The 23,949-nt window shown below is 44.4% G+C and overlaps 1 protein-coding gene across 5 annotated transcripts in view; it reads right to left on the bottom strand.

The window, feature by feature from the left end:
* Positions 1–23,949, bottom strand: part of Obsc (Obscurin) — a 195,875-nt gene that overhangs the window by 21,122 nt on the left and 150,804 nt on the right. For all 5 annotated transcript variants that reach the window (XM_084590270.1, XM_084590275.1, XM_084590271.1 and 2 more), the window contains 17 exons: positions 23,686–23,803; positions 22,676–22,851; positions 22,462–22,567; positions 21,331–21,509; positions 20,694–20,887; positions 20,449–20,601; positions 19,880–20,118; positions 17,448–17,564; positions 16,566–16,741; positions 12,770–12,841; positions 10,928–11,362; positions 9,097–9,303; positions 7,951–8,081; positions 7,498–7,654; positions 5,431–5,712; positions 4,400–4,505; positions 1,691–1,891 (listed from right to left, as the gene is read on the bottom strand). In XM_084590270.1, coding sequence (XP_084446396.1) covers positions 1,691–1,891; positions 4,400–4,505; positions 5,431–5,712; positions 7,498–7,654; positions 7,951–8,081; positions 9,097–9,303; positions 10,928–11,362; positions 12,770–12,841; positions 16,566–16,741; positions 17,448–17,564; positions 19,880–20,118; positions 20,449–20,601; positions 20,694–20,887; positions 21,331–21,509; positions 22,462–22,567; positions 22,676–22,851; positions 23,686–23,803 — 3,049 coding nt within the window. The remainder of the gene's footprint in view (positions 1–1,690; positions 1,892–4,399; positions 4,506–5,430; positions 5,713–7,497; positions 7,655–7,950; positions 8,082–9,096; positions 9,304–10,927; positions 11,363–12,769; positions 12,842–16,565; positions 16,742–17,447; positions 17,565–19,879; positions 20,119–20,448; positions 20,602–20,693; positions 20,888–21,330; positions 21,510–22,461; positions 22,568–22,675; positions 22,852–23,685; positions 23,804–23,949) is intronic.

Raw genomic sequence — 23,949 nt, 5'->3', positions numbered from 1 at the left:
CCTAGGCACTGTACTGATCTACAGACTTTGGCGAGCAACGGAATTTCGCAAAGCCGCAAGTAAGACCTTCCGCCGTTAATCTGCCATCTCGCGAGTTGTTTGCAGCACTGTGGAGGCTACGGCACTCTCGTCCATGCAGGTCGCAGGGGCACCGCGAATAGTTTTTTAAATACTTGAGCAGGCTGGGCTATTTTTCAAACAGTTATCGCAGTAAATGGAAATGTGGTCCTGCCTTTTTCTTTGATAAGCAAAACGAGCGTTTCTCCTGATTCAGTTAGCAAAGTCCGCACTAGCACAGCACAGCGGAAGCCTGCTGCGAAACGCTACGCTACGAAAGGCGTCCGCCCAGTCGGTTGATGTCTCCTAAGTGCAGCACACGTCAGTCGCACGGCGACGGACGCGGAGGACCTCATTTATGCAGCGCACGCCGTTCTGACTGACTCAGATCGCCGTAGCTTCTGCAGTGCTGCAGACCGTTTGTGAGATGAAAGATAAGTTCCCATATGATCCTCCGTTAGAGTGGTTTCCAGACGAAAAGTGGAGGCGTTTTCCTACTTGCGATAATGTTAAGCAAAAGCGCATAGCTTTTGCGGCCAACTCTGCTGAGTAGCTTCGCCGCATTTAAAATGCTTTTGTGGCAAAGCACCCTTTACAAGACAGCGCAAAAAAAAAAAAAAAAATAAAAAAGAAAGATAGAATGGTGTTCAAGCTTCGCCGTAGGAGTAGATGCGACAGCACCTTTAACAGCTTCGTTTCATTGCGCGATTTTTGTTTTGTTGTTAGTTTAGATTCCTGGAAAAGGAAGGCGCAGTGTACGTCTCACTTCTCGGTGGACACCTACACTTACAATGAACGGCATACAATTGGGGTTCCATATGTCGTCGGTTCGAATCCCCATCGCAAACTAGCCCTCAACTTGATTATCAGATGAATGATAAATGGGAAGCGAAATGGTATGACACCAACCTGAACGCTGCAAAAACGACGGTTACGTCACTGTTCTGATACGAAATCACGCGCAGGTTTTTCCGACACGTTTTCCTCAACTCTGGATTACGGCGACGCCTTTTCGACCGAACGAGCTGCATACGCTATCACGTAAAATGCCCAAGTCACGAAAGTGGCACCTTGAGACAGAAAGAAATCGAGTGTTCTGAAAAAAACAAAACACAAAGAGCTATATCTTTTGTTGTGACGATGAGGGTAAATCTACTCAACGCGTATAGCCTATTGCGTTAACTGCGAAGGGAACACACAAAATCCGCTATTTTCCTCTACAAAAATTAGTGACAAGAGTTACGCAAAGCCTGTTGCCTTTAGAGTTTAGTGCTAAAGCTCTAATCTGGAGGTTCAGAGCCTAGAAAATTCTTCTACAATTTGAATGTCGGCTTATAGTGCTTTCACACTGAAAAAACAAAAAAAACAAAAAAAGAATACTTCGGAGAGCAGTCGATTCGAAGCCCGGAATTTCTCGTGGGAAGCGGGTACGAAAAGTCGTAAGCCGGCCATCCTGTGCGTCGACTGCAACACATTCTCGCGTTGCGCATTGCACGTACGTCGCGCATTGCACGTTGCCGTCTACATCAACGCTCATCTGTGCGCTAAAGGCTCCGCATGTCCTAATCGGTTTAATTACGGTGAAGCCCCGCTGTTGCCTTGTTTAACGTAAACTAAGCAGTGAAAAGGATACAAGTCAGTGATCAGTGACATGGAATTCTTTGTTTCAAATGCGTCCCAGAGCCGCAGAAGTCGAGGATGGCAAAGCTGATTCATCATATCCAGCTCACTCTTCATCCAGTCCTTGAACTGACCTCTCCCGTGCATGGTTTTCGCGCCGAAACTTCTGCCTGTCGAGCGCTCCACGGCATGATACGTTACGCCTTGTGTTCCCCTGCGTAAAAACACAGAATGAGTTTTAGCTGAATTTAAAATATTAATGGGCGGGTACACAAGCAGTGGCAGCAAGAAAGAAAGAAGGAAAGAAAGAAAGAAAGAAAGAAAGAAAGAAAGAAAGAAAGAAAGAAAGAAAGAAAGAAAGAAAGAAAGAAAGAAAGAAAGAAAGAAAGAAAGAAAGAAGGAAAGAAAGAAAGAAAGAAAGAAAGAAAGAAAGAAAGAAAGAAAGAAAGAAAGAAAGAAAGGCAGGCAGGCAGTGGTTTAGCTTAGCTATAACGCCAGGATATACGTAGTGAGAGTTACGTTTCTCTGGCCGAGCATATTGTAATCACTATATATTCAGCAATGAGAGACATTGAGTTTCCTTGACAGATGCGAAGACTGCCCGTTCATCTGTGAAGTAGCATGCAGGGGTCTCAATTTTGTCTGTACAGTATTTCAATTTGGTAGAGTCTCTTTGGTATACAAGGTCTATAGTAGTGCCCCATTGGGTAGCCTTGCAAGTGCCAGGTGACAACCTCAGGATCGGAAGAGTTGATCTTCTCCTCTCTATAGGAACGTTGTACTAGAGTTTTCAATAGCGCGGCGCTGCCTCGTGGCAGCCAAGAAAAGCCTGACTGGGTAGTCGTGGCCGCCGCGATGGGCTCCGGCGGCGCGCCGTGGCCACGGGGTGGTACAATGGCGGCTCTGCCTATGCTGCAGCGCGTATCTCGCAGGCTTTCTACGTCGACTCGCGCTTCTTTCTGCCCCTTCGTGAGCATGAAAATATTCGTTATGTATCATGGACATCACTGTGAACCAGCAGTAGCTTAACAAAAGAAAAAAAAAACAAGAAAATGCTGTGGCTGCCTTCCTGCGAAATGTTCAAAGCATGCGGCATCGATCTTGCCGCCTACCCCTCCGTCTCGAAACATCATCCCCGCCGCTATATTGCCGATTGCGTCGTAGGGTGCCACAGACAAGTTAACAATTTCATTGTTCGACTCTACATGACCTCTTTCATAGCCGCACGAAACGGGGCTACAGTATGATTGGTACGGGCGATCTGGTGAAATATATAAAGTACAGCCAGCTATGTGCGCGTGTTTATTTGTGATCGCTAGAGAAACCGTCCGTTATGCTACGTAAGCAACAAAAGGTGAGGACGGCAAACTCGAGCTCACTTATAACGTTTGCTATTTCAATGAAAACAGCCATTCGCTTTCAAAAGGAAACAGCAATAGACGACATTTGGCGCAGATTAATAATCAATAAGCAGCCGACAATAGCATTTCGGTCGTTATACACCGCACGTTCGTGAACTGACAGTGCGCTTCTAATGTGCGATGTCCCCACTGCGTCAACAGGGAAACGCATCTGGATCGAGAGCTGCATTCACATAAGTTAAAGGCGATTGGAATTTGAGCAGCAGAACGAGGTCAGCGTGCCTGCGCTGATATCTGCACCTAATTACGAACACCGAAACTCATGCCGCGGCAAATTTGAATGTTTCTGCAGTCCCAGCTTCAGCTTTCTGTGTGATTTTCCAGTACGTGGACTTTGTATTTCCAAACATTAGAGCGCGACTTATCAGCGAAACAGGGCGCAAAAAGCGAAAAACCAGTGCAGGATCAACTTACAAGTTCATGGACAAGCACGCATTGCATGAACGAATCCCCAGTGGCCCATGCCCGGCCCGCGCATGGTGCCTATCGGAAAGACTGTTCGTGCCTCAGAAGGGTTATTTAAGCGGCCTATCCCCGTTGCGGCTACGTGTATTCACGTACCTAGGTTTAGTTGCATGCAAAGCTTTCGAATAACTCCACGAATTCGCGCTACACCCGGCAGGCTGGCAGCGTGCTGAGACTTCGTCTCCAATTTCTGCACGTCGTATATTACCTGACATTGGTTTATTTATGGCTTTTTTCACATCGTGGCAACACTGAAAACATTTTCAGTGCTATAAGTTGTTTGTAACTTGCACATAACGCAAATTAAAGCGGTGGATCCATACTGACTGCATGACGCCGGGGATATGTAAAACCCAGCAGACGCCTAGAGGGCGCTTTTAGCACCGTTTTCGTGGCACCCCCTGAGCAGCGCAAGTCCTCCATATCCCCGTGTAGCAGCCGCTGGACTCTCCTTCTTTGCATATATATCAAACGTTCTGATACAGCCGCCTATTTCATCTAAGCCTTTTATACGCAATGCTGCGCATACGGCGCACGGTTCGGGTAACAGATCGCGTGCTGAGAGGAGGCGACGAAGTGTGCGGCACACCTAATGGTCTCTCTGGTTACCATGATGTCGACGCATGCGCACAACTGCTCATCCGCGTGACGTCACGCGTGGCTCCGATGGTGGAGCGGGCGCGCGACCGCGGCGACGGTGAAGCCCACGCCGCACCTGCTGCTCCTCGCCAGTTGCCATGGTAACGGCGCATGCGCTCAATTGGCATCTCCCTGCCACCGCGAAATGCGCGGCTGGTAGCTAATTGTAGATCTCGCTACAATAAGACACCACATACCTTCCAAGTTCGTCCCCAAGATTGTAGTAGTCTTCGAGATGCGTTGACTTGGGCCTAATAATCTTTGGTTGGCGATACGTCCTCCAGTCAAATTCGGATTCAGATTCTGGAAGGCAATCGAAAGCGCCGTTATTTTAACGACACTAAGGCGTTGTAGGTAGGAACCCAACAAACGCATGACAAGGTTTCACAACAACCGGACTAACAAAAAATAATTTGTAGCAAGCTTCTTATCGCCAGCACTGATGGGATGATACAATTTTGCGATATTAAATGAGAACAACGTATATTCTGAGAAAGGATTCAGCAACGCGGGCTGGTAAATAGGCCTTCAGTGACTGAAAAACCAATAGACAAGAATATAAATCTGCTTCAAATAAGACTGAAAATTGTTGCGGTGATAGTACGAGAAAGCTTTATTGTCTCTGCATTGACGTTTTCTGTCTGTAGTAGCCTACTGCCTCCAAAGTCAATGTTGAAGTGTGTGTCTCCTGAGGAATCTTCCTATTCACTTACTGAAAAAATTATCAATGAAAGGACACTGCACTTCGGTTCGGTGCTTTACATATATATGTTTCGGAACAGGTTATTCTTTCTTCCATAGTTGTGGATACATAAAATCCAATACGTTAGCTTTGTGAATGCGATTACGATTACGTCGCAGGCTGTTGTAATTCTCACTGCGATTCGGAGAAATGACGGAAAGGTGGAAATAGAAGCAAAAGGCTGTTCGGAACGGTGTGCTCACTGCAACCGCTTACGGGGAGGAGGAAATATGAAATGGAAGGGCAGGAGGCCAAGCCAGACGAAAAAAACCTGAAGGTCATTCGTTACAGCCTCTTATATAGGTGCTACACAGCCTATTTAGAATAAAGTTTCTTTCCCTTTATGATCGGTTGTGAGGCTAGCAGCTCCTGCAGAACTATCGCTAATTGCTACGGCCGCGTAGTATGACTGGCATCATGCGTACCATTTTCGAATGGACTGAAAGGCTCTCAATACCGCGCAGGAGGTGAACGTGGCCCTCTTACCTTCGATGCTCAGCATAGCCGAGCAGGAGGCCGTGCCAGCAATGTTAGAAGCGGAGCACGAATATAGGCCGGCATCGGCAGCTATGGAGCCGTTCAGCGCCAAGGTGCACAAGTCAGGTGCCTCCCAGATGATGTTCACGCGGGATGTGTTGCAGATGGGTTGCCAGTCTTTGAACCATTTGATTTTGGGATACGGCTTTCCGATGACTCGGCACTGAAGCTCTCCACCGCGACGGAGCATGATAGTTGTTGGCTCCAGCCTTTTAGTGAAGACTGGCTCCTCTGTAAGTAAGACAGGTTGTTCGCTGCTTGTCAAGATGTGAGCGACAGCAGTGTACTCACTCGTGTTTTCTTACATAATACTGCGAGGTTCTTTCAGACACCCAAGACATATTCATACTGTGTATTCACTCTCTTCACAACGGGCTCTAATGGGATGCCATTAGAAAAAACGACGGGGTTCTTTCCCCAAGCAGGTGGTGTCCACCCAAAGCAGCTAGTAACCTAGTAACAGGAGAAATTTTTTCAAGGGCGGAGCTCACAGCATCTAACATTTCGAGTAGCTCTTTTCGCAGCTCATAAAACCTGCGATTTTCTTTATCACGTAAGAAATGCACGAAACTTTTGTGCTTTTCACTCTGTGATGGCGGAATTAAGGGGAGCTTACAGTGGTTTACTACCAGGTGAACTTTTTTTTACCGTTTGAAGCTTTTATTTCACAAATTACGTAAGAGGCATCTGCGCGGCGGTTTGTGCAGGTAGGCTTTGCAGCAAGACCGACATCATGCACATAATACACCTTGACGATTAGACAATTACCTACGACTAGCTAAGCAATTTTTTTATTACTTTAAGGGGAAATTTTTTCCCCGAAAATTGAAGGCTGTAAACATCAAAGGTGAGGCAAGCTTTAATTCTTTTTTTTTTTAAATCGGCAGCGCGGTTCAAAATATAAATGTCAAAAATGCACATTTGATAGCACGTTGAGTTGATCTTCCTTTGTTGCATAATTACACAATGACGTTGTTATACGTGGTCATAATAATAATAATAATAATAATAATAATAATAATAATAATAATAATAATAATAATAATAATAATAATAATAATAATAATAATAATAATAATAATAATAATAATAATAATAATAATAATAATAATAATAATAATAATAATAATAACCAATCGGAATATGCCCACTGAAGGCCGAATGCCTTTCCTATATTTCTCCAATTACTCCAGCCTCGTGCTAGCTGCATCCACATGACCCCTGCAACTTTTTCAATCGCCTAATTTTCTGCCGCCCCTTGCTGCGCTTTCATTTTTTTGGAATCCAGTTTGTTAGCGACCATCGGTAAGCGTGTTAATATAGTCAGAACCATGTTGACATTTTCAACGTTATAAAATACACAAACTGTTCCTGCGTTTGATGCGTAAGAAATGGAATAGACGCCATTTTGTGATTGTGAAATTCGGAAAGCCATGCATCTCAACGAGCTTTCAAATGCCTTTTTTTTTTTTACTTTGGATAATAACGAAAAACACTGCCAATTACGAAAATTTAAAAACGAAGCTTAATCCTGTTGACGGTCTTCACTTTCTGAATGAAACAATGGCCCTTAAAAAAAAAAAAAAAATGTCGAGTCATTTATATTTAAGTAATCATTTAGTAATCAAGTTCTATCACGTACATGATGTGCGCCTTGTTGTAAAACGCGCTTGCACAGACCGCAAGGACTTATCTTGTAGATTTAAAAATATATTTTTGTAAGCGGTAAAAAATATTCCCCCTCCCCTTCCTTCCGTGTATACGGAAGCCATTGCAAGCATCATTTCCCAATTTACATATAGAGGGCCATCTTCTCGTAGAGAGAAACAGCGTGGAAGGAAATATGAAGGCTACATTTTTCACAGAAGGGCTTCACTACTGTCTACCAAGCCAGTAATTTTCAATTATCAAAAGTGCTTGTGCGGTTGAACGTCTCGAATATATTGTTCAGCCAATATTATTTATACTTTAATTCGATGACGCAAATCGAGCCAGTGTAGTTGCGCTTGCACTTACCTGCGAGTTCGAGGTAAATAGTTTTCGTAGCCTGTCCGTGTTCGTTGACCGCAGTGCACGTGTAAGCGCCAACGTTGTCCTCCGTCATGCGGGAAATAAACAGCGTAACCTGGCCGTTGCGGTCCTGCATGCTGTTGTATCGTCCGCCCATTTCCAACTGGAACGAAAACCCACCATGCAGATGAGCAAAGACTCACACTGACGTCAACAGTTGGTAAGCGAGAAGAGTGCGTCCGTTTGGGTCCGGTTGTATTGGGACCATGCAAACAACAGCTGATTCACGACAAGGCCGAGCTTTTTTTCGCGCGCTTAATGGTGGTGATGAGCAAAATATATATTCACTTGTGACACTGACTCCTAGACTAGAGATGTACTCTGCTGCGCGAAATATGTGACAGAAGGAAATATTCGTGTAGTCATACAGTATATATGAGCTAAATAAATACAGCTTACCTTGGTTCCCTTGAATGTCCAGGTGATATCTGGCTGCGGGTTGCCGTATACCCAAAACTCAATGCTGACAGGATGGCCACGTATTCCATACATGACATCCTCTTCATGGCGAACGAATACAGGTGCTTCACCTGGAGAAATGGAAACAAATGCATTGCGATGAAATCTGTCATTATCTCTTTTTCACAAATATATACACCTACAGCCTACCGAAGGTTGAAACACATCCGATAACGTGCCATTATTATCAGGACATTCAGCATAGCCTCAAGCGCTGAGCTTCCCCGACTACGAGGTCGCCAACCGACAATGCGCACGCGCGCACCGCCGCTGTTAGAACCTTTTGGAATACCGCGCATCGTCAACTCTAACCGCACCGCTAACCGAAGTGGGCATGTGCAGATGATGCCGATGGGCTACGTTCCTGGAACCGACCGCCATCTGCTTGTACGCGTTGAAATACTACAGTTCAAGGTAATCTTTACCATACATGTGTTCATCAGTCACCCAGAATGGAGGAGACTGCAAATTGACACGTGTCGTTGTTGAAGGCCTCGGGCCGAACACTTTGGCGAAGGCATTACAGCATTTTGCACTTGACCCTCTGAAGGGAAGGCTACAAACGTGCGTTTAGCAACTTTAACGGAAACCCAGTTATGCTTGCGTTATATAGCTCACTGAAGTGCTGTTAAAAGTAATGCATCTGGTTGGCTTTGACAGCCTTCGATATGAATTTGGACAAACAAAGAAGTGGCCTTGACGTGTAGTAAACTTCTGTCCTCGATGTGTAGTAAAAACGCCAACCAAATCAACACAACAGCAACAAAATAAACATTTGCGTAATGAGCTATACGCCTTGTATATGACACTCCTTTGGTACTCGTTCGAAATTATCTGCGGTATATTTTTGAGCATGAAAATAATAGTTCTACTAAAGTACTTCAAGCCGCCAGAAAAGAAAAAAAGCTTATAGACTGCAATATATTGACGAATAAAGAGCATTGAAGAAAAAGCGAGGTGAGGGCAGACAGAATAAAAAAAAAAGAAAGAACGATTTTCCCAGCATCTTCTGCGCTACGAGAGAGCAAAGCTGCTAAATATTTTGTGAGCAATATGGGTTAGATAACCAAGAAAAAGAAATACTACCTGGCTTATCTAGCGGAGGGTGCGGAATATCGAAGTCCTTCGGCTTGAATTCTTTGGGGACGGGCGGAGATCCTCCAAGGCGGCTTCGGTGAGCAGTCACGTAAGGCGAGGGGTCGCTGAGACCGTGCTTGTTGCCGACACGCACACGGAAGCGATAGTCCTTGAAAGGTTCCAGGCCACGGACGTCAAGCTGCGTGTCCCTAACACCTGTTGAAATAACGCGACGTTAAAAACGACGCGGGGCCTTGGCAAATTATCGTATTCTCATCAAGATATATTTCTATAGGCGAGTTTGAAATGCTGCTTCGCACTGCAGTGTTAGCGTTTAAGAAGTTGAGGGTTATTTCTTAATTAATGTAATTAATACAAGTTATGCAGAAAGAGAAAAGGATAAATTTGTCGACAGCTTGAAGGGGACTGGTGTCGCACATATGCGGCTTTTGGTGATAAAGGGGCAGGCATCTGGACTGCAGTACAACACAGTGTGCTTTGACATTGGCCAGAACTGCGAACAAACATGCCTCGAAAATAAGACAATGAAAACGACGAATGCTATTAGAACTAAGCAGGAACGAAACTATTTGTATGCATATGTGAAAGGAAATAGAAAATTTGGTATCAGCATGTGGTGAAAGGAGAGGGCAACGAAAAAAGCGGTGCTTGTATAAACAGGTATACATGTTACTTCTTTGTGCGAGCCCGATGAACATAGCGGGTAAGATGTGCTTTAAAATTTGCATGTATTGCATTTATTGTATTTGGCAGCATTGCGGCGGGCTCGAGACTTTAAGCGAACTGGCTTGATTTGCGCAATTTGAGCCGGTCTTCAGGAAAAGCCAGTTTCTCGTCGCAATTGCGCACTGGAGCACATGCGATCGTTTGTGGCAGTCCTATGGCAAAACGAGCACCACATTAGGCGCCAGCGCTTCCTTTTGTGACTACTACTTGTAGTAGGGAGGGAAAAGGATGAGGATGAGGAGGAGTAGGGAGGAAAACGCTAAATATAGAAAACGACGAAAAGGAAATACAAAGCTACAGCATCAAGAGAAATGCTAAATGCTTGAGGTCTCTATCATTCTTGCTTCGCGGTTATCGATTACAGGACACAGGACACATGACGCAAGAAAAGAAGAAACGAAACGCATTGTCGTTGGAAATATTTTAGTGTTTTCCTAGCGACAGCTAAGAACATGAACTTAGCTCTATGATGAAAATGATGAACAGGGCTCGTGTTTAAGCTCACGTCTCCAATACACCTTCCAACCGAGAGCTTACTTCGTAAGAATTGGGTAAGGAAAACAAATGCGAAATTCGACAATAACGGCAATGCCATCTCACTAAGGGCAAACATTTCGCCTGCCGGCCGCACGGACACCGATATAACGAGCGTGTATTATAACAGTAACCACGTCAATCGAAACGTTATGTGTGTGAAGGCTGACATAACTGGCTTGAAGTTGTATCATTTACAAGACACTATTACGTGATGGCATAGATCGCCGTCATGGGAAAGTTGAACGGCTGTGACAAAGGATAGTGTGGTATTTGTATTTTTTCCTTGCGGCTATTCGTGATAATAATTAAATGCTGTCATTGTCAAATTACGTGTTGCGATAAACAACTTTGTTTAACAATACTTAGTCTGCAAGCTTTGTTACATCCAGCATTGTAATGACTGACTAGCGGCCTAAGACGCTGCCAAAAGGAATGATGTCAGCATAGCACATGGCGGGTGCCCTGCCTTCGCTTCCACCCGAGTACAACTTAAAGCCCTGCAACCACAAGAGTTCGCTCTTTGGCTGGACGCAGTGAGCGGAAGCAGAAGACTCACCGGACTTGTAGGGCGACCAGTTTCCGTCGGGCAGTGGCGCCATCTCGACCGTGTATGAGACCGGGATGCGGGACTTTGAGGGCGGCGACGGCTTCCAGCCCAGCGTGAGGTCGCGGTCCGTCATGCGCCGGATGTAGGGCTTGTCGGTGAGTGGGTCCGGCACGCCTGCGTAGTACGGCTCGGGCTCAAGGTCGGGCCGCGTGATGCGGTCGTACGGCCTATCCAGGTCGTCGTAATGAGGGTGGGGTGGGTGGCGAGACTTTGGGTCGTAATCGGGCCGGTCAAAATCCCGGGTCGGGAGGGGCGACGTGGGCGGCAGCTCATGCGAGTACGGCCCACCGTAGGGTTCGCGCCGGCGCTCGTCTCGCGGCGGCGCCCTATAGCCGTTCACTTCAGGGTACTGGCGTGGGGAGGGAGATCTACCGCGCCGCATGTCTGCAACATACAGAGAACACATGCACAGTGCAGGGACTCTGCTCACACTACGCAGGTGTCACGCATGCAACAACGCCACTACCAACCGCGTGCACTGCGCGCAAAGGAGGCATTGCACGTTTGGCCTTGCATTCGTGTTTGTAGGTTGCTAGTCTCGTCGCCTGCTTTTGTGCACATGAACAGAAAATTAACTGTAGCCCTGAAGCGCCTCACTTCCGCATAGAAACGAAACGTGTGTCTTAGAGCATGTAGAACGGCCGCTCTCCATAGAAAATAATGTAATGGGGCCTGCTTACCTTATGATGATTAAACTTCCAATCCTGTCGTCCACATGAGCCAAATTTGTTCATGCTATAGAACTTCAGTCGTTGTGCACTTAATGCAGCCGGAGCAGAGGATATGGTTTGTTAGTTGACCGTACTTCACAGGTATTAAGAAATCGACGAATCGCAACGAGAAAATAAACATATTATTTTTCCGGACTTTCTCTCCACCAGTGTTTTAGTACTGTACGCGGCTAACTTGAGACAAAAAGCACCCGCGCCTCCAGATTTGAATGTCACTATTTTTTTCTTGAGAAAATATCTTGATTAGTTTAATACAGCGCCCATTTTCTTTTGTATCCCTCAATTCCTTTATCCACAGCACTGAGTGGAGCACGCCATCATGTGGCAATGTCCAGATTGCTCGAACGCCATATTGGTACGGTAACCAAACTGCGCCATATCATTACCGGGCCAAAAACAGCCACTCTATACCTTGTAAAGGTATTTTGTTAATGTTATGAGTGCATCTTTATCGTTTCGACCTTTTATTTTAAAGAGTGCTGGAAAAAAATTGATAAAAAGACGCGGCAAATGCAGGGTTATACAGATATATCAGAGCACTGTGGCAGCGAAGTATTACTATACTACGTTGCATTTCTATCGCTACGTTGGCTATTGTTCTGCGTGCGTGTAACAAATGAAGGTACGCTAAAGGTGCCGTCATGCAGGGTAGATGACGAAGACGTTCCTTTAAGATTCATCTACTTTCGTTGGGCAGGCAACCAGACCGGCAAATTGCGCGCAACTAATCAGTGCTGCAGAAGCTGCAAGATGAAGGCGGCAGCTTATACACACGAGAAGATATTGTGACAAAGTACGAAGAACAAAGTGTGCTTCTCGAAGTGGTACACTGTCCAGGAGCACCAGCAGATCAATAAGCGCCGAGTAACGCGGTCTACTTAGATGGTGTGCATCGTTTTGTCTCTCTTTCTTCAACCTCTGCTCCTGTTAGTAGTGGGGACTTACAAGATGCGTGACTGGAGACTAGTTGGTTTCACTTTTTCGCGGTTTATACTGCGTCACAAGCGTCACAAAGCTAATTAAGACCCTCCCTAGCATCGGAGTCTAGCAGGGATCTTACCAGTCTTTTCCGGAATGTCGCGGCTTGGGTACTTGTCAGTCGACGGCCGTCTCTTTCCAGCGTCGTATGGACCTGAAAATCACAACTTCGTGAAGAAAAATTTTCGCAGAGTCTTGAATTGAAATAGTATTAAACAAACAGATTATTGTGAATGCGAAATATCCTCTATTTCAAACCACAGTGAGATATCAATACCGTATTCTTCCGTACTTACAGATCTACAGGAACTCGAGAAACCATTCGCCACACCATGCACGTAGGTAGTACTGATCATGCGGCGGTGTGCTGTAGTGGTTTAGAAACAGTCTTTTTCAGCACCAAACGTAAACCACGCCAGTGAATTATACCAAGAACGGCGAACTAACGGATGATTATCTGCTAGTCCGCCTAATCGTCGCTTTCTTGTTAGCGTTTGATTATTAAGTATTAGGACAACCTCGAGCTTAACAATTGATATGCTTGATCATCCCTAATGTATATGCTTGATCACAATCACAACGTTTTTATTGATCAATTAAGTTCAAAATGATGCACATATTATGGGCGAACTGTGGGCGTACATAGTAAAGCGCGGCGTATCATTGTTCAAATCTTGTAGACATTAGGTAATGATATCAGTCACATACGGTGCAGCATGGCCACTACAACTGAATGGCCCTGCTACATACTACATAGACATAGACAAGTGTGATGTGCGTTCCAAATTATGTTTAAATACTACAGGGTTCAGTTGCAGGGTGCTACTACAGGTTTTGTCGTCAAAATTACACTTACCTTTTCACGGGTTGTGTTGAGAGACGTGGTGGCAACGCTCATTGTGAATGTCAAGACGAAATTCGTAGCTCGAGTGATTAAAATTTTGTCACCGACTTCCTTCACAAGGAAATTTCTCTGAGCGACACTGCCCATGTTGCAGTATGTCGCGTTCTAGCAAGCATGAAACTGAAAGTACAGTAGCTTTTCAGCTTCGTAGCAGGATGGCACTAATTCAATATAGAAGTTAGTTGATTAAAGAACCCAGGAACGTATTTAAAAGTGGAATCTATTAACGAGAAGCACCTTTGATATTTTGCAAAAAAAAAAAAAAAAAAAAACAAATATCCGGCCCAGACTACTATTCCGTGTAACTATCTTGTTATTGATGTGTACTGTTTCTGGTGTTTTACAACCTTTAACGCTTAATGCGGCTGAACTCCAAGTTTGTTTCAAAAAAGTTTTTTTTGTGGACAACTAAGAGTTCTAAGTCCACAGCTGCAGGTGTACTCTGCTAATATGCTGGAAATTAGCGTAACGTATGCATCATCGAAGATTGTCTTATGAGCTTCATATTATATGTCGATTTTCTGGAAGCATTTTATGAGAATTCTTTCTTCAGCGGGAAGAAAATCAGTGCTCGTGTGCACTCCACTGCAAGCCATTCCTAAACCTCTTTCATAATTTTGGAGTTCTGCCTCCTTGATTGGGCTAAATGCTAAACGTGCTTCAGAAAAAAAAAAGCAAATGATTTCCTTTAAATCACTAAGTTAGCAATATCTGAGACGAGATTACGGTGTTCGTGTTACTACTTCATGAAGAGATATGCGAAGTATATATATATATATATATATATATATATATATATATATATATATATATATATATATATATATATATATCAATATTTAGCCTAAACTATAAGTATGCAGGAAATCTGTCATCAAATTATAGCAGAGTTATGGCGTAAACGGCGTGCAGTGGTTACTTATAAAGCAGCTACGGCTACTCTTTCATAAGCTGGAGTGTTGCCTACACAAAAGTTTCAGGACAGCGAGCTCCCGACACAGCCCAACAATATGGCATACCGCCGTGCCAACATTGTCTTTTTTTTTTTTTTTTTTTTTTATGGTAGAAAGGAATCGCCTTTCGAATAATCGCTTCTCTTTTTGGCAGTGGAAGTAACTTTTGTGTAAGGTAACACTGCTTTTTTCAGTAGAGAATCCAGAAGCCAGAATGGGTACAGAAGACCACCTTTAATGGCAATTATGTCGTGAACAAGACAGTAGAATATACATTCGATTACTTGATACATGGCTCTGTACACACTTAGACTTTAACTACACACTGGCACTGTTGGCATGCCTCGGTGAGCTCGAGAAGTTAGTATTGTTTTTATGATTTATACAACTGAAAAAATAGAAGTTTACATACATACAAGGTCTCAGGACAAGAATAGAATCAAACAACGTTACCTCAGAAGGTCCACTCAAACATTTTGATTTCTCTGAGTGTAAATCTTGGTGGCGGAAAGCCATCGTTTCTTTTTCTGAATAAGCGCAAGCTGTTAGGGTTGCTGCAAGGCTACTAGTGTTACACTGAAGGGCTACGTTGAAAGACCGATATTAACACAAAAAAGAGCTTCATATTAAAAATATGCTTTGGGAAAATATATTTTGCGGTGCGCAATGGGATCAGGGATCAAGTAAAGAAAAAGACAGCAAATATTATTGCCTGATACGGCTAAAGAAAACATTCCTAATTAGTTCATGCCTATTGAGAAGTTCTCTTAAAGTGCTTGGTGACAAAATAAGATTTTTTTTTTTTTTTTTTTTTGGCAGAGCAAATTTCCCAAGAGGTCGATTTGAGTGGACCTGTTTCTGAGCCATGCCAAGCAGAAACATAAGAAGTGGGCATGGCAAAATGCTTGCTTGTTGAGTCTGCATTCAGTAGCAAGATTACCCGTAGGACAACAGGGCCTTCAGCTGTTATTTTGGCATAATGAATCTTGAAAATATTGCTTGAGCTTCTGCAGCAACCGTTTAATTTAGTCATGACTGACAACTGGAAATTACAGCTATTTTATCTCTGCGACTCTAGCTGCAACACTGAAAGTACTCGCGAATGCGCCGACTGATAGTTTTCACACAGAAAAAGGAAGAATCAGCACACGCAATACTAGCATTAATGCGCAAAAAATGATTAACAAAGACTGTTGTTGTGCTTCTTTAATATGCTTGAACACGTCATATTAACGCGTGATCGTTTTGTTGCTTCGATGGCACATTGCCATGTGTTGTTCACCATCAGTGTTCGGCGTTGTTTCCTCGGTAAGCACGGTAAGCACATAGTTAGGGCATATAATTTTAGGTGTAATCTACAGACTGCTGCGTTATTGGTGTTAGGCAGAATGCATCTTTGACGTCGACGCTTTCAGGATAAGGACCCGGGCAGCGTTAGTTTTGGTATTAGATGCAGGGTGGAAGTTCTCTCTGAACGTGAGTAACGGGTATCCTAAGGTTGATAGGAGCTTGTGAACTGGGAAACCCGTATAGTTTTCTTCGTTTGTTTCAGTTTTAGAAGAACTACAAAGAGCAGCCGCTTCATGTACTTCAGGTGCCGATCTATCACAAGAAGAAAGTAGATACATATGCAAGGTATGTACACAAACAAGTAAACAGTCCACCTTTCAGTGTGCATTTGGGAATGCATCAGCTCATGTCTTGGTTAAGAGGAACTTTGAGGAAACAAGGCCGTCCAAGCCATACAGGCTAAAACAAACAGCGGATGCCCGCGCCCACCAAGCTCCGAGGATTGGTCCCAGCTGCTTAGCTAGGTTCTCAGAGATCGCACTCCTTTCTCGCGCATGTGAACACAAATTGGTTGAGGCCATCAAAGAAAGGGACATCTTCGCACGGCGCAGGGCTTTCCCTCTGTGAAAGTATGACCACAAGCATGGAGACGACAATGCCCACGACAACAAGGCACGGCACAAGCGGATCCATTGGCAGCAGCTGCGAATGCCACAGAAGTAATTCCTTACTCTCGACCCTCAGGGTGGCCATGCAGGTGTCACTTCCGTACGGGTTGTAGATGGACGCTCGGTACTCTCCGATGTCCTCCGGCTTGCAGTCGCGGATGGTCAGGCGCAGGTTTCCGTTGGGTTCGAGCTCCATTTTGTGACGACGTGTGAGCTCCAGTTCCTCGCCGTCTTTAAACCTGAGAGCAGAAGTACGATAGACGGACCGCTGCCTTCTCTTCTTCATCGACTTGGTGCCGTTCGAATACGAATTCACGACTTCGATCTTCCCATTAAAAGGCAGATAGTAAGAGACTACCTTAAATTTTGTTTGGTTTGGTTTATATAGAGTTTAACGTCACAAAGCGATTCATGCTATGCTGGATACCGTAGTGGAGGGCTCCCGAAAATATCGACCACCTGTGGTTCTTTAACACGTGCACTGACATTGCACAGCACACGGGCGCCTTGCTCCACGCCTCTATCGAAAAGCGGCCCCCGCGGCCGGGATTTGATCCCGTGTTCTTGAGTTCTGAAGTCGAGCGCCCTACCCGCTGAGCCATCTCGGAGGGACAGACTACTGTAAGTATGCTTGCCAGCCATGGCAGGCAACAACGTGACAACAAGGTCCTGTGTAGGGCCATGAACTTATGACAAATGTGCGAAACAAAATAAGCAATTTTTATAGAGATGTCGTTGCCTGACACTAAATATGCATTGGGCGCATGAAAAACTGGACGCGACTAGCTACACTTAGTGCAAAATCACGACGAGAGCTCCGCGGAGGATCGATATTTTATATTGTTGTATTTCGATTCCTATATGAGAAGAAAGTCTATTGTGAAGTTCTTTTTTTTTTTCTGAAAACCGCTGATGTGTTGAGGTGAGAACACTCATGACACTTACCATTTCACTTCGGGTAGCGGAGTACCGGCGATGCGCGCGGTGAACGTGGCCGTGTCACCCTCAGGTATCCTCAAGTTTTCAAGCCGCTTTATGAACGATGGGGGCTCTCCTTTTTCTCTGCAGAATGGCAATCGTGTAGCTTAATAAGCATAGCTGGCATGGTTAAAAGTGAGACTTTTCACATAAACAGAGTCTGCAGAATACAACCGATTCAATATTTTTCTATTGAGTTCGAAACTGAAGCGCAAAGTGCTTGCTTTTCAAAGGGTGTATGGAAATACCCTGCGCAGAGCCACAATCAAAGCAGCTGGCTGGAGTGGGAAGGTATTTTATAGTTTACCTTGATAATATATATTATGGTGAAGCTGACTTTTGCTAAGGCAGGTTCAGTGTTGCTCTCGCCACTGAAATAAAAGATGTAAATATTGTGTAAACGAACATGCTAAGTGTGTTCAACCCTAGTGTACAAAGCATAAAAATGACTGCAGGTTCTAAATCAACGAAACAAACTGCCTTGTTGGAATTGCTGAATATAGTTGAATATTTAATAATTAATTCTCAGTGGACTAAAGTATTTAAGTTAGAAAGTTGCAAGAGACACTAAAAATTGATCTGCGAGAGTGCTTCCGTGCAGTATGCGAAGTTGAGATTTAGCACAGCGCGACCCGCTATCCGCTATCGCGAAGCGCTTCCTTGAGGCGTGAGCTGATCATGTCAAGATGTCTCCAATGGGCACACACCCGCCATTACACACGCTCAACTGGGTCTCTGCAGAAGCAGATCACAGTAGCAGGTCGCGGATTGCGTTATGCTACAGCTAAAACTTTTTATTGGTTTGAAAAGAGCGCTTGCATGGCCCGTTTCATATACCATGCCGCGTATAGATGACCGCTAGCCTAGCGGCTTGGACGCCCGCTTCGACTTGGGGAAGTGGTTGGTTAGAAGCGCACAGGCGGATGCCAACTGGTAAAATGTGTACAATCATCCCGGCTTCCCCAGAGGTTTGCGCTTGAAAAGTGGTTAGCAAATGGGCTTCTCCGCACATTCCGGATTTAAAGCTTCGACCCATTGCCGACCTGTAAAATGGAGGTAGAACCCTTTTCCCAAGCATTTCACCCACGAAAAACTGAGCAGTAAGCCTGGCTCAAAGCTCGTGCCCATTAAAAAACTGGTAGGTACCGGGTGGTATGTGCACGCACGCGAGGCGGGTTCACATACCACCAAGCCACTGGAGTACAGCCATCATTCCCGAGAACTGTGTTATACATTTAGCATACTTCTTTCGATCTGAAGGAGCGTCATTCAAAGTTAAGATAAATAAATAAATAAATAAATAAATAAATAAATAAATAAATAAATAAATAAATAAATAAATAAATAAATAAATAAATAAATAAATAAATAAATAAATAAATAAATAAATAAATAAAAACAAAATAAATCATTTGCTTGACTTCTGATTGATTAACTAGGCTTATGGCTGAATAATTACATCTGAGACAACATAGCAACACAGAGAGTTGATTACATTGGTGTACTGTCTTGTGTATATTGAGCTGGGACATTTAACATGAATAACATTTCCAATATCTGAACGCTGCCTTAGGAAGGATATTGCGATAAAGGAATTTTAAATTTCATACGCGTGAGGTAGACAGTCAAAGAAAGTGGCAGCGATAGTCTCACAAAACAAAATAAATCTGCGAACTTTTAGAATGCAAGCTCCGCTACTCGGGCACCGCTTCGGATTCCGCTTCGCTTGGACCGACTGACCTTGACCTTTGACTAGTTTATATTTGACTTCAAACCCTTCCATTCCATTCCCTTATGGCGCGAGACCTGTGACAGATGCTACCCATTTTCTTTCTTATAAACCAATTTACAGCTTAAATGTACGTGTCCATTGAAAAGCGAGGCAAATACCGCACCTTCCTTTCTCAAAAAAAAAAAAAAAAAAAAAAAAAAAAAAAAAAAAAAACGACCCAAACAAAAAATGTTTTAAAAAACAGTTTACTGAAAACGCGGTTTTAAAAGCGCTATTTGTCAATTCTTAAGAAGAAGCTTGAGCGGCCTCCTAATTCAAACCGTCAAACCGTGTACAACCTTGCTAAACCACGCAAACCATGTTTAACAGAGCTTTCACCCGTATAAGTTGGTTCAAACTTTGCTTAACCCCCTCCCGTCCCCAATGTTTTATCATTTATCAAGTGACACCGCAAACAGCTCGAATAGCACTGACATTTGGGAGCGTTCTTAGTCACAGTGAAGTATTGTACACTTAAACAACACGTCGCCTGCGTTGTCATAAAACGCATTGTGGCGGGAATCAGCATATTTATGTTCTTTTCCCCTCATTGCCTGACGCAGTTAGTGAATGACGCACACTTTATAATGATTGTGTTTTCCTTAAGCCGATGATCGGATGCACTTACCGAATTGTGATCCGGCCACTGCACTTGTCTTCGCCGACGGGGTTTTTCGCCAGGCATTCGTACATTCCACAATCCTTGTTTTCGGGCCAAGGAACGGTGAGCGTGCAGACGTCTCCGTCCTTGCTCATGGTGTACCTCATGCTTGGTTCGATTACTTTTCCATTGAAGCGCCACGTTATCTCCGGTTCGGGATAGCCCTTGACCTTGGTCACCAGCTTCAGGGGTTCATTTGGAGACGCCTAGAGGACAGCCATCAAGACCAGTGAGTAAGTTCAACAAAATGTCGCCCTTTGTACGCTGTATGGGCGATGGGGGAAAACAGTCTTGTTGCAGGTACATTCCTAAATCAGTCTTTTTTAATTAGCCGTTGGCAAAAACACCGCTATTTCTCAGCTATGGCCTGGAACGGCCACTTTGAGGAGTGGATGATAATATTGAAATTGAATCAAAGCAAAGGAACATTTTTTTTTTTTACACCAGCCTTGTCTTAGGCTACATGAAACAATGAATGTGAGGCAGAGTTCGGCAGCGTATAGTTCAAGCGAGTGTAGCATTACGCCTAGAATTACCTCCATGTCACTGAGCCGCTTGGTAAAGTATGGCTTGCTCATTGCCGTGACGCCAACTGTAGCTCTGGACGAAGCCTTCCCAGCACTGTTCGTTGCTTTGCACTCGTATCGACCAGCGTGACTCGGAAGGCTGTGTTTTGAAGAGAGTCTCGCCTGTAGAGAAAAGAAAGGGCATTATGGCCCTGTTACAGGTCATGAGCCAGACACTCAAAAAGCGTCGAAAGCGCCAAAAAGAACTAGCGGACCTTGCGACCGTCGAAAGTCGTCTCAAGCTCTGCGGCACGCGGAATTGGCTTCCCGCCGAAGAACCATTCCACCTCTGGGGTTGGGTTTCCGGTAATCTTGGCTTCCAAAGTGAAGGGCTCGCTTTCCATCACATCGACGTCATCGAGAGGAGAAACGGTTGGCTTTTCTTCGACCTTATCACCAGCGTCACTTGCTGCAAAAAGAACGGACCATCGTACACGACGTAGCCGAAAATTGTTCTGGCTACCGCCACTCAGCACATAGAAAAATAATTATATATCAAACACTTTTGTTTCATGTGCAATCGCCAGTTCAGTCAAATTGTACGTTTAATATCCATTATGGAAATCATAATTGTCGAACGAAGTAGCAGCTGATGGCTTTTTCTGCGCCCAAAGTACGATCGTATAGTCAAATTAGATGCAATTCATGATGAAGGTTAAATGAAATTTGTCGGGTTTGTCTAGCAATAAGCACTAACAAAAAAAAAATCATTTGTCAAGTTCTCTAGGGCCTTTTCACCCTTTATCGTTTAGTCGTTACTTCATTTCGTGGCATCCATATTGTATTCTCTAATATTGTCGTATTCAACTTGAATTTGTCTCATGTAGGAACGAAGCAGAGGCACATCTTTACCAGCCACGGTGAGAGGAGCTTTGGTTTCTTGTTCTCCGAGAGGATTCTTCGCCTTGCAAGTGTAAACTCCAGCGTCGCCCGGTGTTGCTTTCGGGATATCAAGGGCTACATCGCCGGCAGGCGTCTTGGTTTCTTTTATTTTCTTTCCGTCCGGAATCAACGGCTTTCCATCCTTCTGCCTGTGTGCGCGCAGAGAATGTGGGCGGAGAAGTTTGACTTACGGGGTAAAGGTTGGAACTGAATTACAGGACATTTTTATGCACAAAAAAAAATGCAAAAAAAAAACGAAACCATGCGAAGCTCGACGTACCGTAAATTCACGAAGACAGAAATGGCGCATAGGGCGTTCAAAATTTTAGTGAAATCGCAAAGTTTTGAGGTTTGTGTGCAACTGCCCCAGCCAGCCTTATTTATTTTTTTTTTTTTGTCCTGATGTATCGAGTGTCGTTATATCATAAATACTTTACTGGCAGCTACCTCCTCGTAGAGCTTTGTATGCACAACCCTGAGCCCTTTCATGGGCATGCTTGCTAAAAAGAAAAGCTCTAAAGAGACCCCAGGGTCTGATTCTGCTTTCTTTCCTTGTAATCTGCAAATCCCAGCCTTCTCTTGGAGAAGCTTCAAACCTTCCGTTTTACCTCTGCTTTTTTTTTTTTTTTTTTTTTTTTTTTTTTTTTTTTTTTTTATGTAGTCTTTCCTCTCCCCTGCCTCACTGCGTCCCCCTCCCCTCAATGCTTTCATGACGCCGTTTGCGGCCAGGAAAGCAGTGTTAGATTTCACTTGACCGCAAGTTGACTTGTTTGAAGTAATTCGAGTGTACACATATTTTGCCCAAAAATCACCAACAGTATAAGTATAAACAAGGAAAATGCGGAGAACACTTTTAATGACCTCAACTGAATAACTTCGCTCTGTCAACAAAATGCAATTTAACAATTCTGACCCCCCTCTTGCTTTTCATTTCATTTATTTATTAGAAAATAGTACGCAAAGGCGCCTAATTCCTGGAGTTGTCTAAATAAGAGCCTAAGAAGTTAGTTGCGTGTTTTAATGAACGAAAAACTAGTCATTGAACCAGTATGTAAGAGCGAATGAAAAATAAATGAAATAAGCTACATCTAAACAACTTACCATTCTGTATCAGGAGTGGGCTGGCCAGCGACTGTCGTCTCAAGCCTGGCCGGGTAGCCTTCAACAACTTCAACAGGCTCGAGCGGCTTCACGAATTTCGGCGGGTCTAAGGAGTGCCGAACACATGGACAAATCAGGCCAAGCAATTAATGGAGAGGGAGGGGAAATAAAGCAGGTGGGAAGCAGCCCTCGAGATATTAAACTGAAATCTTACGGTTTACTGTAACCGGGGCAGAGGTCCTGCACTCGCCCTCGTCATTGGCTGCAACAAGGTCGTACTTTCCGGCATCTTCGGGCTTCACAGGATCAATCGTCAGTGCCACGTCTCCGCCAGGCGAAGTGGTCGAACGAACGCGGCTGTCTTCGGGAAGCTCTTTGCCATCTTTGATCCTGGAAGTCATGAGGTGTATCATTTGAGGAACCATTGTCAAAGCTTTCTCCACGACCCAGAAGAATGCAAAGGCTAAAATTCTCCTGTTGTAGTAAACGTTCAGCGTGCACTATATATGTCGTCGCATTTTTAAGCACCTAGAACTCTACAGGTGGATACGCAATTTACTATGCCATACACTGTGCCAAGCAATCAAATTTATTAGGGCTGAAAAAGAAGAAAAATATTTTCTCATCTTCTTGAGGCTTCCTCTCCGACCCTGACAAATTTCCCAGGATGGCTATCAGACATAAACACAACTCGGCCATTGCGCCATCCCCAGATAAGCGCGGTACCGCGCGCCTTCTACGCGTGCCTCTTTCAGGACCATTTCTGCTGGCATATTGCTGGGGAGCCTGTTCTAAATTCAGTGAGTATTCGCGACGAATCAATTTAGAATGAAATTTCCCAATTCCTAGGAAGCTTTGTAACAGCGACAATAGACCGATATTTGAGCTCCATAGTCGAGTTAGTGACACTGAGGCAAGTCGGTAGTGGAAGGTTTCGGGTAAATTTCGAAAGCACATGAGATTCCTTTCACATTCGGCGAAACTTCAGCCCATCAGCGTCCTTGGATTTGCTTCCGTTGAAATGAAGCAATTGCGTGGGTAATCGTGCTCAACGGTACGATACCATAGCCACCGGGCCGCTGCTCTGAATAGATTTGCGAACGCAGTGTTATATGTTGGTCGAAGGATGTTCGAATAGCGCTACTTCCAAGGTGACAGTCATCGCAAGTGTCCGCTTGAGAGACTCGCTTTTCGCACAGTACGTATAGAAACAAAGATGTTTACCATTTGACATCTGGCATGGGGTCTCCAGATACCTTAGCCTCCAATTTTCCAGGCTCGCCTTCAGTGAAGACCGCCGGCTTGAGCTCCTCTACGATTTTAGGCTCGTATTTAGGCAGCTCTGGAAGATAAAGTACGAAAAGGGCGCTTGAATTACGCCGTGAATGATTATGCTCCAAACATCGGCCCTGAACACTATTCTTCGAAAGAAAAACACAATGTGGCTGTCAGTTGTATCCTAGGGTTAATTAAATTTATTTTTCAGGT

This window comes from Amblyomma maculatum, chromosome 1, assembly GCF_055883805.1.
Source record: "Amblyomma maculatum isolate TAMU_Amacu chromosome 1, ASM5588380v1, whole genome shotgun sequence".
NCBI classification, from domain to species: Eukaryota; Metazoa; Arthropoda; class Arachnida; order Ixodida; family Ixodidae; genus Amblyomma; species Amblyomma maculatum.
Note: the sequence above shows the minus strand (reverse complement) of the source record. Positions and strands in the feature narration are given on the sequence as shown.